The sequence below is a fragment of the Cyrtonyx montezumae genome, unplaced genomic scaffold (assembly GCF_038088225.1).
Source record: "Cyrtonyx montezumae isolate F1298 unplaced genomic scaffold, pur_monq_1.0 scaffold_7, whole genome shotgun sequence".
Taxonomy (NCBI): Eukaryota; Metazoa; Chordata; class Aves; order Galliformes; family Odontophoridae; genus Cyrtonyx; species Cyrtonyx montezumae.
In genome coordinates, this window is record NW_027072078.1 from 2,399,312 (window position 1) to 2,418,024 (window position 18,713).

Consider the following 18,713-nt stretch of genomic DNA (forward strand, 5'->3'; position numbering starts at 1 on the left):
AGCACTATGGTGTGTTTTCAGCCAGGTTGTTCAGTGGAAGAGGATGGCAGCTCCTCACCTCATGCTTTCGGGACGCTCTGGCCTGTGGTATGGGGCCGGCTGTGGTCTTGTGGGCTTGGATCAGTCTAGATGTTGACTTCCAGCCCACGTGGATGCATTTTGGCTTTCTGAGAGCTGAACGAACGGTGATATTTTTGATGGAGAGGACAGCATTGTACTCAGCCCTGAAATCCTTTCCAGCTTTTACTGGGGCTGGGCTGATCCCACCAGCCTGAATAACAAAAACCTAGATTCTCTTGCGCTCTCTGGATCTCTCGGTGTTTTTCATAGGATGTCAGACTCATAGGATGGTTTGGGTTGGAAGGGACCTTAAAGACCATCCAACCTGGCCTCGAGCACCTCCAGGGATGGAACTGATCTCTTTCTTCATTTCATTCTCCTTCCCTCTCTTGTACCTAGAATTTAATTATGATTAATTTTTATTAAGGAAGCAATTGTCCCACGTTTGGCTGGGGCTGTATGATCTTAAGGTCCCTTTCTACCCAAGCCACTCTGTGTTCTGTGCTCTCCCCTTGTCCTATTACTGTCACTGCCCATGTAAAAAGTCAGTAGATGCAATGGGTTGTCCAGCCAGAGTGAGCCACCTGCTTGGAAGAGCATGGATGCTGAGAGCATGCAAAGCTCAACAAGAGACCTAAATGATTTGGGGATCTTATGCAGCTTGTTATCTTCAGTGTTTTATTATTTTATTTTATTTTATTTTTTCAAATCCCAGCAAGAAGTAATACTCTTTTTCTGTTCAGAATAGAAAATGGCTTGATGCCATGAGGAAAAAATAAAAGGAAGCTCTACCTGGTGCTGTGATGATTTGCAAGGCTAGTGAGAGACTACATAAGGCGTTTTCAAATAGACTCTGATATTTTCAGTGCTTAAAGAGGACCAACTACGTGACACCCTTTTTGAAGTCCTGATTTACAATGGGCCCAGGCTGAGTGCATTATAATTTGCTGCGAGAAGTTCCAAAGTCGCAGTACTTTCAATAATGAGGAGAGAAACCCTAATATGATGAGACTTTTTGTATTGTGTTTAATGAAAAGCTAAAAATGTGCTAATTTGTAAGTCCTGTTGTGGTAGTGGCATCAGAAGCTTTTGAAATGCATTACTGACTTAGGAAGTATTAAGAAAAAATGACATTTTGCTACTAGCAGAAAAGTCAATTATAACATTTCCACACTTTAGAAAATTGCTGATGCAGGATGGGAGTTAATAGAACAGTCAGTTTCACTTTGTACTGCAGGATTTGGGGGGCTTTGCTGAGAAATGTCTTTAAAAAATAACAATCTAACAGCAACTTAAAGAATAAACTCCCACCGTGTTGGTGGGACTCTGGGGGATTCATTCCCTTGTGACCAACCCTGACACTTGGTGCTGCTCCCCTTGGGGTGGGTTGGGTCAATCACCACCAACACAGCCCTGAGCAGTGCTTTGTGCTTGGGCTGATTTCAACCCCAAAAGGTGGGGGAGCATGTGGCAAAGCACCAAGCCCTCTGCAAGGTTGCACTTTCCATCTCCTTGAGGGGAAAGCAGCACTAAGCATCTCCTCAGCTGCTGGGGGAGATGCTCAGAGACTCATTGCCGTTGACAGCAAGGTTTAGTGCTGGGTGCAACAATCCTCGTGCTGGGGGGATGGTGCTCCCATAACCCTGCCTCTGAATTGCTCCATGCAGGCTAGCAAGGGAAAGCAGCTCCTGTGAAAATGGCAGGGATCACCGACAAGTGTTGGCACTGCTTTTAACGGGCCCTGCAGCTCCTGATTAAAGGGCTTTGGCTGCAGTGGCATAACCTGAGCTCTTGACATAAGCCAGGGGGCTAATAATACCCAAGCACATTGTGAAAGCATGACCTCACGGTGCTGGCTGCTTCTGCTCCCAGCAAGGGCTGTCTGGGAGATTTATAGGGCAGGGACAGTGCCTAGGGGTCTGCACCCCGCACCTAGGTACTCCCAGATGCTTTGGGGTTTGCCAGGGCTGGCAGTGGGTTCCCATCCCTGGAGGTGTTAAGGGATGTTGCACTTGGTGGACGTGGTGCTCAGTTGCCTGGTTTGATGGTTGGTGGTCTGTTCCAGCCTAGACAATGCTGTGATTCTCTGCCAATTTACAGTTTATTTCTTTAACTGCGCATTGGCTTTTGATGTTTCTGATGAGAACAAGGATTTCTTAGGAACGTCCCTCCCTTAGGACCAGAGTTTCAGAGGGAAGGGGTCTTACTTGCTGTAGTTACAGCAGAAAGGCAGGGAGTGAACATGAACACTTCTAAAAAGTCATGTCATATGTAGTTCTCCCGGGTTTGGAGAAAGCAATTAAGCCAATTAATTTATTGGTAAATTATCTGATGATGAAGTACAAAATAACTGCAATGAAACGCTGACATTCACATTAATACCAAATTAGTTACTGTATTATGACTGCTCTTACAATGAATGCCCAGTAATTTAATAGTAATGGGACATTTAAATAATTCAGTTGATAATTCTCTAGATCACTTACATATATAAATGGGCATGACAGATCCTTTGCTCAACTTTGCTGTGGATCACCTCCCACAAAGCAGGCTGATGCCCTGCCTGCTTGAGAACCCAGCCCCAAAGCATCCTGGCTTCCAGCTGGGGGATGTATAGAGAGAGGATGGGGTGTGCTTCACCACCCCAGGAAAGCCAAATGTTGAAGCTATTCTGTTGGAAATGATTAAATCCAGGGCCTGGAAGCTTGCACTCAGCAGTCCCTTGTGAGGGTCATGATGAGGCTCTGGCAGCTGGATTGCTGCAGGATGGCTGGAGGCAGCTGGAAGTCTCACACGGCCTCACAAACCCTGGGGTTTTGTGCAGGGATCTGGCAATCATTGCCACTCCTATAATGTGGGTCCCCCAGGCAGGTCTGGGGAGGCAGCATCCAGGCTGGAGGGCTGAAATCCAGGGGAGCCCTGCTCCAGGTGGCCAAAGGAGCTGGCCAACGAGGAGCACAAGAAAATGGAGTTTGCATGTGGTGTGAAAGCAGCTTCTCAAGCAGGTTTCTGGGTGGGCCTTTGACTTTCTGCAGAATTTGTCCCCAAAACACGCTGCGTGCTGGCCATCCACGTCAGCATGTTCTCTGCGAGATACTTGCCAGGTCGAGGAGGATTGGGTGAAACACTGCACGAAACATCCTTTCAGAAAGCTGAGACCCAACGAGCACTGGGTCCTGCTCTGCTCCTCGCTGTTTCTTTTTCAAGCAACAGCTATATTGCAGTTTGTACAACCCCAACCATTGGACAGCATTTCATACTGCAAAATAGATTCTCAGGGCATCCACCAAACTGAGCATCACCCTTTGCTTTTGTTCTCCTTTTTAATGTTGTTTCCTGTGAGCGTGTACGTTAATCTCTCCACAGTGATGCACCAAAAGGTGAAGAAGTGCTGGTCCTCGTGTGGCTACGTAAATATATGGCATTAAGTGCCTTATAATCCATCCCAATTAAAAAGCAGTCTTTACGGCCGTAATAGTTTTATTGAGAACTGTAACACATTAGACTTACAGATATATAAAGCAGTTAGTTTTATAAAGCATATAGGATATTAAAGTAATGAAAGACATTAACGTGACATCAATTTTTAAAGGGAGTTACTTGCTGAAATAAATGAGGGTAGCCTAAAAGTTGATGGCATGTTACAGTTCTGAGTAATGAACCCCTCTGCCCCCTAAAACCTCTTAGAACAAATAATGCTTGAGCACGTCGATGGTCATTAACTCTTTATCCTCTGAGAGCTACTCGTCACTTTGATGTCTCATCCTATTCCTTAGCATTTAAGAATACATTCAGAAATGAGCTCTCTTTCCCAGGGTAGCTGTCACTTGCAATGCTTTATTCCAAAGTGTCTGCTTTTCTAACATCATCCCCCTTTGTTCAGTGGAGGAAGTTGGTGTTTCTCTTCTTTCCTTCATTTTCTTACTTCTTTTTCCCTTTTCCTCCTTTCTCACTCATTTCCATTGCTTTGCTTCGTGCTTGGCCCAGCGGTGTCTTGTCATACCAAGCCTAGAGAACCAGAAAGCATAAGTATGTTTTAATATTATTAAAAAATAATAATAATCACGATTGAACAGTTAAGAGACCTTTAACTGCTACAATGGTGCATTCCTTACAACAATCTTAAAATCCAGGCAGGGTCGTAGAGCGGCAGAAATAAACCCCTTAGATCTCTTGAGAACATTATTATAAGAAGAAGTATGGCAATTGCCTGCTTGAAGTGTGTCTCATTAACAGGAACACTTAGCCGGGCCATTTGTGTTGCTATAGTTATGGAAATGTTAGAACTTCTCCGATCAACCCTATTTCCAAGGCAAATAGCTCTTGTCAAAACCCTTTCTGGTCTGAAACTTGGCAAGGGACCAAGCAAACCATTCTCATGGTTCTGCAAATCGACCCAGACAGTTTTTATTTCAATGAGAGAGCTTAAGAAGCCAAACAAACCCCGAACATTAAAAACTTGATTATTGCTTTCATATGCCTGTTCACAGTCCTGTGACTTTGGTGTAGTCACTCTGCAGACTTGCCAAGCTGCAATGTCAACAAGGCCTTGTTAAAATAACGTAAAACGAAAGAGAAAATTAGTGTTGTGTGGGAATTGGTCAAACCCCAAATGTGCACACAGAACCTTTATCAGCAAGCCCTGCTCACACCGGAGATCAACGTGCTGTGGTGTTGATGTGATGGATAAAACGCATTCATTCCTGTTTGGCCATACTCATCCACACGTGGCTGCAGAAATGGAAATCTTTCCTCTGGCCACTACTTAATGCCACCTCTCTGTCTCCTCTGGTGCATGTTGGATATTAGGAGCAATTTCTTCTCAGAAGTGGTGATGCAGTGGCACAGCTGCCCAGGGAGTGGTGGGATCAGCATCCCTGGAGGTGCTCCAGAACCGTGGGGATGTGGCACTGAGGGACGTGGGCACGGTGGGTTGGGTTAGGGGTCGGATTTGGGGATCTCAGAGGTCTTTTCCAAGCTGCATGGTTCTGTGATTCTATGTATCTGTGTTTTTGAATGCGGTGAGCTACCTGCTAATTGGCATGCGAGGCAGTCTGCTTTTTGCTCTTTAGTTAGCAGGGCTTAATGAAGCCAGCTCCTCAGATATGGCTACAGCAAAAGATTTATCACTAACCCACCTGCACCTGAGCTGGGCATGTAAGTGATGGACAGTATGTGACAGATCAGAGCCAAAAGTCTTCAGGAATGACATCTGCAGCTCTTTGCCACGGGTTTTCCTACATCTTACGTGTATGATCAGCTGCTGCCAGGCAGAGCTGGAGTGCTGGCTGAGCACCCGTTGCTCTGTGGGACTCCTATTATTTCTGTGCGAGGATTTTTTTCAATCACAGCAGTCAGACAATTTTTAATTACAAAAACGTGGCAGACGTACGACCGGCTCAGAAATTTGAGTAAATTGGACAAAGATATCACATCATCCCTAAATTTTGCATTATTTATATTCGTTTCGGAACATTGGCGGAATATAAATGTCAAACAGGGAGATTCATGTTTCCAGTGAATAGAAATCAAAGATTCATCACAGCGTTAATCTTCACTTTGAGTGCTGCTTTAAGTTTTAGCCACCCCGCTTCAAAAGGGACAAAGCAAAGCAACAGAAGTGGTCCAGCCATGGCAATGATTAGAGGCTCATGAAAAGGTCCTTCTGTGCGTGGAGAGATGAAGATATTGAGTTAATTGATGCACGAGGCCATTCTGACAGTCCTCTTCCCCTGTGCCATGTTACAGGTGCCAAGGCCATGTTCCGTGACGTTTAAGGGGAAACAAATTTAACAAAAAGGAAACGCTCTCTTAAGGGCTGTGATTAACACGAGGAAATGATGGCCATGGGATAGTGAGGGCGATATTAGCGGTGTTCAATACGAAGTGCTGCCTGCGTGCTCCTTGCTGTGCTAAAGAGGCATGTTTGTGGGAAGTGGAACAGCATTTGTGAGTTAAACTTGTGCTCGCTCTCATGTTTCAGGGTGTAAATGAATTACGGCTTGGAGCTGGGAACAATATGAGGTTTTTCTCTGTGCTGCAATGCTGAACCATTAGCCTCTCCCCAAGGAAAGATATTGGTTTAGATAGGAAGCACGAGGAAAAAAAATAAAAAGAGTAATTTGCCAAATATCACAAATGCTGCCTATGCTGAGAGAGCCAAAAGTGGAAATTGGAGAGCATTCAGTGGGGCTGGGAGAAATATCCACTGTCATTAGGTTAGCAGTGGAAGATGGTTTGGAGCAGGCTGCTAGGAGCTGCATCTTGTTTGTCTGCAAGGTGCTGCAGAGCCAAGGGGTGTGAGAAGAGCAGAACAGAAAAGAAACCTCTTGGTGGGAGACCTGCATGTTTTGTAAGCACGTCTGTGTAGTCATCACATCACAGAGTCCTTAAAGTTGGAAAAGCCAGCTAGCACGGCTCCTAACATCACCTTAAATGTTTCCTCCTCCTCGCTGTACACCGGGTCCTGGCTGGCCAGTGGGGTGAGGAACTCAGCAGTGTGTAGTGGCTTCCTGGCCATCTGCAGGAGGCGTAGCTTGCTCAGCACTGCCTGCACCACCTGCACGATATTGCCCTGGGTGAAGCCATCCGACAGCTTGGCCAGGCAGCTGATGCTCAGCAGCTTGGTGATCTCCCCACCGTGCTGTCTGATGGTGTGCTTCCATAACACTGCTCAGCAGAGTCCAAAGAAATGAAAAAGAGAGAGAAAACCAAAGGCACACGTTAAGGAAAGCAGGAGAAATAGTTCCAAGCTTTGAAATCGAAACAGGGAAATAAGGGGCATCGGTCAGCAGAGCTGAGAGGCAATTGTTTTCTCATTTGCTGCAGGTTTGCAGCATAGAGGCCTTTAGGAACATCTGTTCTTGAAGCGTTAGTGGTCCGTTGCTGGCTACTGGTCAATACTTTCAGAAAGTTATTATTGGCACTTAACATGCAACGGAGATGCGTGTAAAAATGGAAAGAACTACTCAAATAAGCCCGTGTGTGCACATGGAAAGGAAACTTGTCAGATGTTTTCTCATTTGGGTGTGCAGAATTAAGCACCTCCGTTAACAGACTGGCTTTATTTGGGTGAGCTGATGGGTCACCCTAAGGTTAGGGTTAGGGCTGGGCAAAAGGAGGGTTGTAACGAATGGGTTTGTGCACTGTGGTGGTGCACGGTTGTTTATGTCACTGCTTTTCTGCCCAAAAGGGTTTCTTCAGTTCTCAGATTGGCTGGAAATTGTCACGATGGGAAGATGAGTGCTGTAACAACCTTGTTTTCCACTGAATGTCAGGGAAGCTGTGAGCTAAAGAACAAGCCAGGCCCTGCCTTCAGTGGGACAGCTTCAAAGAACTAAAACTAGAAGTTTAATCTCCTTTTAAAAGTCAAGAGTTAACATTTTTAGGCATTCTGAGGTTTGCAAGTTGAAATCCCTTTGGCTGGCCCTTCTGACTCCAAATTAGTGGTGAGAATCCCAGAAAGTGACAGGTTCAATCCCCAGGAGTGAACAGAGCTAAATTCAGCTGCTATCACCTCCTTTCTCTAGGTCTTACTCATGTCCCTTATCTGTTAGCAATTAATCAGAGCTGTAACCTAACATGAAACACGTTAGCCTGCTTAAGGACCATTTCCCATCCACACTGGAAATTATTGAATGTGGGAGAGATTTACAACTCGCTAGGCAGTCAAAATCCATCTTGAGCTTGCCCTAACATGCATCATCTCAGTACCTCGGCTGCCTCCTTGCAAGGCAGCACAGAAATGGACTTCAAAATACAGTTTTGCCATTTTGTAATGAGATGAAGATGTGAAGCAATATTGTCTGGTTTACTCTGAGTGCAACTGTGTAGTGAGGTCTCCAAACTGAACGTGGTTTTGTTTCGTTCTGTACTCTTTTGTAGTATGATCCACCACAGATCAGTGGTGTGAAAGGAGTCTATGACCAATAAGGATATTCATGCTAGGAGCTTCTGGTGGGAGAAATGTACCATTGAGAGTCCTGGGTTAGAAGTGTTTGGTATCACTATGAATAGTCCTCAATTTTTCTTCCACATCATCTTTAGAGTGAACCTCACCAGCCCTTCTGCTTATGATTCACCACATCCAGACTACGTAGTACCCAAAAAAGTGTATTAAACCACATGATACAATCAGGAAAAAAACCAATACCTCTGGGAACAAAAGCCTGTCTACCAGCCACTTCTGAAGGATAGGAACCAACTGCCTGCCACTTTCCTTGCAGAAGTTCACATTATGAAGTTCAATACAGAACCAAACATGGTCCCCATGTAAAAAGAAAAGCTTAACGTAGAAAATGTGCCTTGAAATGGGATCACACAGCAAAATAACAGCTTGGGTTGTACGTTGATACAAACGGAGTTTAAAAACAGTTCTGAGACAATGAGCACGGATGCTGAGCAGTAGTAGCTGCCAGAATGACTTGAGATACTTGCCAAATCTCGAAGCATAGTCAGGCCGAGGGATCAGGATGATTTTTTGGTAAATGCGGCAGAAAGGTTTAATCTTAGCATCAAAGGGCCGGCTGGTGGTCCCCACTAGCAGCACTCTGTCCTTTGCGTTCAAAGCCTTCAGCAATTTGGGGAGAAACTTTTCCAGACGTTTTGGATTCATCTTCAGGGTGCACATGTAAATATGAGGAGGAAAGAGTTGTTATCGATACTGACAATTCGGAGTTCTGATCTACCAGTCCCTACTGATGTTTTAAATACGAAAAGCGCACTCCCTGATTTCTTCTTTCATTTCACCTTGCTGAGAACCTAACCACTCAGCTCTTTGAAATCAGCACTCAGATCTTTGTGACAATTGCTGTTTGACCTTATTATAAATATTCAACCTATCTACAGAACAGACGAGTGCTGAGCAGAATTTTTCACTGGGTGCTTAAGTTCGATGAGGATCAAGTGAAAATTGGTTGGATGAAGCTTCATCAAATTGCTGCAGTGTTACTCTGTGGTCAATAAAGCTATAAATGAATAACTGGGGTAGGGTGCTGTATTGTATTTGGAAAAGTCTGGTGACTTAGAAGCCTCTCCAGAAATAACTGAGGCTTTACACCACAGTCAATCACACTCAGTGGAAAACCTTACTCCAGGTCACCTTGTGTTTTTTACTGTACAGTTGGCAGCTACCTTGTCTCAATTTCAGACCAGCCTTTCTTATATTAATAAAGTGTCTTCTGCTGGGAAAACAGAAGATGCAGAGAGTTTTCAAAGCGATTGTTTGACTCTTGTTTCCCCCCTTTACTCACCAAAATAAGTCCCAATTTATCCCCTGTGTTTAGAGCACCAGTCTTTCGGGTGGTGTGATATCCATGGATCCCCACTAATCCCTCGTTCGTTATGAGTGCTCTCTGCTTAGCCTTTAGGAATCTTAATTTTCAAATTATAAGCGCCTCTACTGGTGCTAGAGACAAGGGAAAGATTGCACTCTTGTGTTAAGCCTACTAAGGCTGAGTAGCATTTGTGTGTCAGCAGCTCCTGCTACACTTTTGAAGGTAATGTGTGTCCAGAGTGCACGCATTTAATGGATATGTACTGAAAGCTAATATTATCACCTCCACCTATATATCAGTAGCAAGAGAACCTGTCACAGAGGCAAGCTAGGATCTCAGCCATCATGTGCACCTGAGCTGGAGAAAAGTGGGGTGAATGGTGAAGGTGACCCCTATTTGTTTAAATATGAGTGGCTTAACTGCTTGTATGTCATCCGTGGCAACTGGGTTATCATAACATATTTGATATCTGACTGCTTTGCATCCTTTACAGAGGACTGGACAGAGACTGCTTTCTTTTTTGAGAGGGCATTTGAAGAACTTCAGTTTTCTTTTTACCATGTTCTCAGCCAAGGTACCAGAGGTGCTATGCCTAGTGAGTGACTTCCATTTGCCCTGTCTTTCTCTGGGTTTAGCTCGTCTGCTCCAAAGCACACCTCTCCTGAAGTGTTCCTAAGGAGGGCTCCCTGGGTCACCCTCACCATGGCCTGTCCTTCCTCCTTCATGCTCTCTGGCTCTGAATATTGGTTATGCTGTGAGCTACATGGGGCATCAGTGATCTCAAGCGTGGAGCCACCCTCTCCCACCATTAAAGACCTGAAGCTCCAGTGACGTGATAACACGGAGGGGTGATGCCCTTGACTTGAGGAGGGCACAGGGAGAAATTCTGCCTTTCAAAACAGATAAAGGAGTACTCCAGGTGACCTTTAGCCTCAAGTCTTCATTTTAATCCCCACCCGTGCGTTCTCTCCTGGTGTAAGAACCACTAGAGGGCATCAATCCCTGCACACCCATGAGCTCACGCAGCCCTCACTGCACTCATTGGCCTTATCCAAGGTGATGCCTTCTTCCAAAACACCGGGCTTGAGTCCTTCACGTAGCCTAAACACACAGTACTTGCCTTAAGAAAAAAGGTTTAATTTTTCACAGCGAGCTCTGGATGCAAAATATTTGGCAAGCAGCATGAATCTAATCAGGACTTCAGGTGAATCACTCACTGCTGTGGTGGCTGAGCTGCTGTGCCCACTGGGCAGTGCTTTCATTTCCTTTCTGGTGGAAAAGAATCTGTAAACATAACTATTTCATATATGCTCTTCGCTTTCACAGTGGAAATTCATCCTCGTTACTCCATCGTTCACTTTGGCTCCGTCCAATTTCTCTAATTAATAGACCTGAACAATTTAAGCTCATCTTAACTTTGAGTTTCTTGCCTCGTGTTTTGAAAATCTCCATTATTCTCTCCTGCTTTTTCAGTGCACTGCTGACCGGTGACTGGACTGTTTTTAAATAAAGCGAGTGCAGCTGGGTAAGAGTGAAATGTGACTTCTTAAGAGCCCCCAAGAGGTCACAAGACTCTCTTAAAAGAAAAAAAAAAAAACCCACATAAGTGAGCAAGTGATGATCAAGCAAGCTTTGGCAGGTCCGGTCATATTGGTATGTGCTGAGCTGAGAAATACACCTGCTCCTTTGTGTCAGCTGTAATGCAACAGGAGAAATTATCTGCTCTGAAATAAGAAAGGAGCACCTCACCTGCTCGTCAGCCTTTGGCACTGCTTTGTAGAATGTTTTCTCCGTGTCTCCAATCCACATGACTGAAGGCTGCAGCTGCTTGGCCACCTAAGAGAAAATGGGAGAGGGAATGAGAGAAGTTGATTAAAATGGCCACAATTTCATACGTGGGTGCCCATAATTATGTTTCTGACTCCATATTTCGGCAGTTACAATTAGCTGGGTTTATTTTTCTTCCCCAGAAACGAGCAGCACTCATGAGTGGCGTTGGCTCTGCTCAGCAGTCTTGGCACATGAAATGGATTCTGTTTAGGAAGCTAACAGTGAGAACTCATCCCTATCATTCCGGTTGCTATGCTCAGGCTGCATTTCCCAACCCAAATTCAGCTGCAGGTCTGCAAAAGGAAGCCTGGATGAGGAGGTCAGTGGCAGACATCAGACCACCAGCAGCTTCATGCTGGCTGCCCATGGGATCCCAGTTTTCTGAGGGCAAAATGCATGGGAAACAGGCAACGCGTGGCTATTGAGTGAGCAAGGGTGATCATAACCCTTAAGCAAAACAAGCCAGTAGGTGATCTGCTGGCTTACAACACAGCATTTAATCTGCAGTCAGCCCAAGAATTAAAATGGAATCTGTTAACTTGGAAGGGGGGTCTGTAGAAATGGGTTTCCCGGCTCCAAAGTCAGAGCACTATACCTCTGGTTCACAGCAGGATGGCAGCAATGCTACAGGCTTCCTCACATCTTGTGCTCTCCCTATTGCTATAGAAACGCCAGCGGTTTAGACATTCTGCTGCCAAATTTTAATCACTTTCCAGTGGCTCTCAGAGCTGTGCTGGTTTGCTCAGCAACAAAAGTGATGGCTTGAGGAGTCAGTGGGTAACGAGAAAGCATTCTTCTGCCCTGATTTCTTTTCTTCCCTCAGTTGAAGCTGCTGCTAAGTTGTACACATCATAAGGTCTTGGTGGTAAAGTGAACATTTCCATGTACAACCTAAGGGGCAGCTTCTCAGCCCAGCAGTGTATTGAGCAAGCAAGCTGGACCAAAATGGCAGACTGAAACAGCACAGCAATAATAGCTGCCTGTCTAAGGTCAGACACTTCTTATCTATCTTCTATTGATCTATCTTCAGAGGTGTGTTTTCCATATTCCTACACCTGCATACACTTTGCAAAGCACATCAGGGTGGGGACAGACTTGTGGTTTCACTGAGCAGAGCTGTGCAGCAGCACTCCGAGGCTCAGGGCTTTCTGCAGAGCATCCTGTCGGTTCAGAGCTCACACACCTGCAGGAAATGCAGGCGGCACTGCTCATTTGTGCTTGCAGGTGAATTCATTTTGCTCCTAGCTGCTTAAAGGCAGTCTTGAAGGCAGGTGGGAGAGTACTGTGACAGTGATCCAGTGGTGGAGCTGGTGAAATGGGAGGATTCTTCAGGTAATTCAGACTTGCAGTGAACAGAAAGGTGGGTTTTGATGCAGTTGTTCAAAGCAAGGTATGCTTTCTTGGAGGACAGTGCTTGCATTTTATGTGCCCTGGAGTCTGTTTTGACACATGGGAGCTCTGTGTAAGAGACCTTCCCAAACTTAGTAATGCTAAGGGGAGCTTTTTAACAGTGGCTGACATACATGCTGGGGTTGCTTCTCTGCTAAAGCTGATGCAAAAATGGTGCTGCGTGCTCCCTTCATCTAGAGAACAGTCCCATCCTAGAGGCTTTGCTCTGTGTGGTGCTGTAGCTGTGTGAAGCTAGGGAGCAATACAGCTCTCTACCTGCGTGTCTGATGCTGCAGCATGATCTGACACAGGGAATGAGGCTGGAGGAGGATATGGAGGCTGCTGAGCTGTGCTTATGTGCTTCAAGGAGAGTTGTGATATCTCCTCAGCAGGGCTGCTGCAGCCTGGAGGTATCTTCCCCATTTGGCTCAGAGGTGGTTGGCAGCTCTCTCAAACACCCCAAAGGCTTCAACCAGCCTAGAGTTTCATTTTTTTTTTTAACTCATAAGGAAGAATTATCAGTTTTCACACCTGTGCTCCTCTTCTTTTTGTCCTCAGCTAAGCAGAAATACAGCTAGCGTTGAGTTTGTTCGTGGCCTCTGAAATAGATGCTTCCCTGCGTGCTCTGTTTTGAGGGGATGACTTGGGTGAAGGCTGCTTCACACCTTTATCTTTCTAGTGCTGGTAGATGCTGACCAAGCAGCCCAAACACAGCGCTTTGCATTCTGTTATTTTCTCCAGATGAAAGATCAGGCTGCCAGGAGCATCTCATTTACATGGCTGGCAAATATGCATCAGTCTGCATGTCCCCATGAAAGCGCTTCATCTGAATTATCCACAGACAGTTTGAATCCACGGATAATTAAATGTGCTGCACGTAATTAATTTGTAATTGAAACGTTATTAGCTTTGCTGCCTTCCCCCTAGTTTGGGGGAACTGCCAGCAGATGGCTCCTTCACCCTTCTAATCCTGCCTGGTGTCAGCAGCTGGGAGCTGCTCTGAGGCTCCTCAAGGCTTCCCCTGGTCAGAGCAAACCTCTCAGCATCAATGCTAAGGTGCTCTGGATAGGCAGTGAGAAAATAACTATAAATACACCCAACGGGACGCGTTTCACTTGTCAACGTTAGGTGTGAAGCTGATGTGTCGCAGAAATAGTGCTGTCTGAGCTCTGGTGAGATTCATCACCAAGGTTTGGGTTTCTAGCAGGCTGTGCTGCAGCAAGATAAGAATCCCTCCTGGACAACTAGAGGGAAGGCTGATAGCACTGTGCCCACATCTCAGTTGTGATGAAAGACCCTTTTGACAATGAAACGCTCAGTGCACTAAGGTAAACCATACCTGGTTCTTCAGGTTGCCCCAGAAGTGACTTGTGTCCAGAGGGACAGTGCAGCAGTGGTTAACAAATGACTGAACCTGATTCAGTGGAAAAAATACTGACAAAATTATGTTGCCTCTCAATGCGGGGATTATACCATTTCATCTTAAACTCAAGTGTTGTTTTTTTTTTGTGTAAGACATTTGCTTCTGCTGGACTGAATAGCATAACCAAAGAGCCTGACAGTGATGGTGTTGAAGTACCAAGCTGGCAGAGAGCTCCATTTGAGTTCAAGCTGGCTCAGTGCATGGAAATGTTAGCTGAATGTTCCAGAATGCTCTGGTTTTAGCTTTGCATCCCTGAGACAGATCCTCTCTTCCTAGAGCTGACCTGGTAGGCTTTGTGTCTTTATGGAGGATGCAGTTGCTGGGGCTTGGTGCTCCCAGCATCTTTCAATAGCTTTCCCATTCACAGTTAATCTTCCTAATGTTTCTTTTTGTATGGGAACTGCTGAGTCACAGCCTGAACGAGTACCCGAAGGACAGATCTGGTCAGCCCTAGGAGCACACGTGAAGGTGATTCAGTAGTGTGATTAGAAGGGCTGGAGCCAGGCTCAACCCCTCTCGCACCCCACTTAAGGGCTGACTGCCACTGAGGAAGGATTTCTTGCTGGAGATTCCTCCTTTGTGGGGATCCATCCCTGCAAGCCTGGATCTGCAGAGTCAGGTGAGCACTCGTTTTCCTCCTTTTTGTAACACCTCCTTGTTCATGCTGGTCTTTTTGCCTTTACAGTCCTCGCTTTTGAAGTGGCAGGTTGAAATGTCGGTGTTTTCCTGCTCTGGTACAAGAAGTCATTTTCCCCATGTGACATATAAAATGCACGCTTTGAGCAACACATGCACGTGTCTCTTTTTGGATCAGGGCTGGAATGTCTCTTGTCTCCTCCCAGAAATAATGGGTGGAAAAAAGAAGTGGATTTGGCTCTTGCACTTGAAATGAATGAGATCTTCATTTTTTCCAGTGCTGTTCACTTGTTCTGGGTGTCAGCAGCCAGTGCACAGTTACAAGGCTTGAAGGGAGGGATAGGATTCCAAGTTAGCAAGGATGACCTACTCAGCTCTGAGTGATGGCAGCTGGTATGGTAGACCAGACTGAAGGTGGGAGGTGACCTGGTAGTACTGACCAAGCAGGCAGGTGAGGGGAGAGTCTTCCTATGGAGGGCAGTGCTGCTGCTGTGGTTGGAACAAGTCACTTTTTGGTAAGCAAGTGCATTTATTCTGTGTGGTTGACTGCAAGCAACTTCCATCCTGGTGCTGCATGGAGATGCCCCAAAGTGTCATCCCTACGTCTTTTGGGGGCTGCAGTAGTGAGGTAAATTCGGGTTGCTTCTCCCTGATTTTTGGAGGGAGTGTTGGATAACGCTACCCTTTGACTTAAAAAAAATCCTAGATCTTCCAGATTATTCTATAAATACACAGAAGTATGCACCCATGTTTATATATGTATTGGATGTGTGCATACATACTATATATACTAGTTGGAGGTTGAACATACTGCAGTGAGTTTTTTTTAACATTTAGGTGGAACCTTCTGTAGGAATAAGGATGCTGCCCTCCTTTTTACTGTGTTTAAAGGCCCTGTGCTCTAGCAGGCACTGGATGATGGAAAGGATGGTGTGTGTGCTGTGCCTGCAGTCAGATGTGTGCTTGGCTATTGATGAGGGCACAGAAATTCAGCAGAGAAGGGTGAAACGTGCAGAGGAAGCAGGGAGGAGAGTATTGGCTCAGTCTGGTGGCACTAGCTTGTGTCAGGGGTGTTAGTGTTACAGTAAAAGGGCTACGATTGCAGCATCACAGCTTTTCCCTAGGCACTGAACAGCAAGAAATAGGCTCCTTGGAGACTGCGTTACTTTTAATTGTGGAACTTGTCTCTCCTGGGGATGGAGACACCTGCCACAAAGCCTGCTGTAGTACTGGCTTTAATGAAATACATCTGATTGAATCCCAGGGAAAGCCAATTTGAATTCAGTCTTCTAGCAGGCCTCTGGCAGGGGAGGAAAAAACTACTGCATTTGGCTATTCCTAGTGTATGTGCAGTGCTTTTTTTTTTTCTAAGTGCATTTCTTCTGGAAATGTTTACCAGTTTCCTTCCTTAGCTGAAATGCTGAGGTCTTAAAAGTAGCAGAAATGCTGCCAGGGCAGGGTCTCTTCTTACGATGAGGATTTGGGATATGTTCTTCACAGCTCGTATGCCTCCTTTTATTTCCAGACTTCTCATGCATTTCTGTTAATGTAATCTTGAACGGAGATCCTCTCTTTTCAAAAGCTTGCTGGTAGATAAACAGAGAGCGGTACAGGGGAGAGCTGCTTTGCAGCAACAGTCCCAGGGAGGAAATTTGTGACCACCCCCAGTCTGCTATGTGATTAAATGCTGTGTGGAAAGCATTCCTGACTGATGTGCACATAAACAGAAAACAATTTCTTTTTCACCTGATGCTTTTCGAATTTGAGGTAACATAAAGCTCGTGGAAATGTTGATGTGAAAAATATGGCTACTACAAGTGATTTCTCAAGGGGCATGCTGACCTTGGCAGCAGCAAGCTGTCAGCAAGTGGTTTGGGAGGCACGAAAGCAAGAAGGGAATTTCACATCTGGATTGGCACTCTTTTGGACCTGGTGTGACTAGTGTGCCTGCTGAAACAAAGCTCACCTCGAGGTGATTCTCTGCTTGTTTGTGATTGCTATATCATTTGTAGAACAGCTCTGTAGGGCAATACACAAATCACAGTACCTTGAGAACCATGTGGAGCATCATTTGCAGGCCGTCCTTGCCTGGATACTTCCCAGCAATGTTGGAAGGGGATAAGTTGAAGAGGTTGGCTCCTGTTTCTGTGCAGATGGCATGGACCAGCATTTTCTTCCCGACACCGGTGGGTCCAGCTAGCAACAGGGTTTTCACCAAAGGAGCCTTCTCATGGACTGTTTGGGAACCTGTATGAAGCCATATGGCACTGTTATTGCTTTCATCCAAGTCTGCCATAAAGGTAAAGAAATGATTCTACCCATTCTCTTCAAGCTAAATATTTTATCGTGTCAATTCACTGTTTCAAGAGCAGTGGCGTTAACTTCCAGGTAACCATAGCTGTGGCAACAGCATGGTTAAGCTGACAGTTGATAACTAAAGTCAAATAGAGGCCTAGTTAGAGACACACCTGTGGCTTGAAGCTTAGCATTTGTCAGAGCAAGTCTTTCTGCACTTGGACAAAGGTGTAGGTTCGTGCTACACACAGGGCTAGCAAAACTCCTTCCTGCTGCTGTCTGAAATGATGCTTCCCAGATTTAGGGAAAACAAGCTAATGGGACTATCTATTACTGCTGCATTTGTCAGTGATTTTGAAACCAGATGTTGCCATGTATTTCACTTTCTCATGTTTATTTTGTCTGCACATCCATTTTTAGGGTGTCTTTCCTCTCCACTGAAAGCTAGTAACATTTTGGACTCTCCCTGCTCCAAAATATTTCATGGCCTGATTCCTTCTCGTGCATTGCTGCTGTGTGGTGTCAGCTCACCTGCAGAGCAGCACTTGTTCCCCAGCCTGGTATGTGGCAGCTGCATGCTGCAGAGCAAGTGAAATGTCTGTTTGGAGAAAGTGGATCCCTTCTCTGTTCTCTTTGTTTCTTTTGGCTGAGCAAAATGATCCATCGGATCATTCACCAGATGATCCACCACTATCTCTCTTGCTTATTTCACCTACTCATGTTCTCAGTGCTGTTTCAGCTGGAAGTTTCCTTGCTATCAGGTGAAAACCTCAAGAATAAACTGCACATGTTACTGTGATTAACTAGTTCTGAGACCAATTAAGTGAAATGTCATCCATAACATATTGCCCAAAAGGTGAAACCGTTCCTGAGACTTTTTTGGCTTGGGAGAGATTTTTTTTTTACTCAAAGGCATTTTTCAAACTGCTATTGCAAATACACTGTTAGTTTAACTAGTCCAGGGTCTCTTCTCCTTAGATATTTTTGCCAATTTTGTAAATGGTAGAAAATTTACAGGCTTTCTTCCCCCTGCTTTGGGAGCGTCCTGGGGCTTGATTTCACTCGATTAGATGGTGTTAAAATATAACCTTGGAGGAGTTATCTGATATGTGAAAAACCACATGGAGTCAGTGCAGGGAGGGATAACAGTTGAAGTCTTCCAGCTGACTGTGGTCATGCCTGTGGCCAACCCCTGAGCATTACCCCAAACCAGATGGGAAGATTTTTGGCTTGGGAGAACAGTATTGGTGCTGACTGACAGCAGGGTGCTGCTAGCATCATATTCTGTTAGCCTGACTCTTCAGAGGGAGCTGAAATGCAGAATGAGCACTCTTCTCTTGGTGGGGAAGGAAGTGTTTCTTTCCAAATCCCGGATAAAGAAGAGTTGTGCTGAACTCTGAGGCACGCTGAGCCCCTCGAGGGGTGGTGGGTCCCTCCTGTGTGTACATCTGAAACATCCCAAGTGCTTGTCTTTTGTGGAAGGCACAAACATGGCAGGAAAAAGCATAGGGCTGTGCCGTGTTTGCTCCATTTGCCAGATTAGGAGGCACTGAGTTGTTGTTTTTCCCATACAGAGGGGATGAGCAGACAATGACATGGCCTGGGGGTGAGTATGCCCAGTTAAAATGTTCCCCAAAATGAAATCACAAATTGAAAATGATGCAAGTGAAGTATAAGAGGCCCTTGAGACAGGTACTTCTTGCAATCAGCGGAGCTTGGCTTCATGCCATTCCCAAGCAAAATATGAACCACATTTTACACTAAAAGAAAACAACCTAACCCAGCAAAGCTTTGTTAGATGCTGC

The 18,713-nt window shown here is 45.4% G+C and overlaps 1 protein-coding gene across 1 annotated transcript in view; it reads right to left on the reverse strand.

Annotated features, from left to right (window-relative positions):
- Positions 1-3,537: 3,537 nt before the first annotated feature.
- IQCA1 (IQ motif containing with AAA domain 1) overlaps positions 3,538-18,713 on the reverse strand; it is an 89,749-nt gene continuing 74,573 nt past the window's right edge. The window contains exons 15-19 of the mRNA XM_065750925.1: positions 16,661-16,860; positions 11,085-11,171; positions 8,497-8,674; positions 6,491-6,729; positions 3,538-4,068 (exon numbers count right to left, since the gene is read on the reverse strand). Coding sequence (XP_065606997.1) covers positions 3,982-4,068; positions 6,491-6,729; positions 8,497-8,674; positions 11,085-11,171; positions 16,661-16,860 — 791 coding nt within the window. The 3' untranslated portion in view covers positions 3,538-3,981. The remainder of the gene's footprint in view (positions 4,069-6,490; positions 6,730-8,496; positions 8,675-11,084; positions 11,172-16,660; positions 16,861-18,713) is intronic.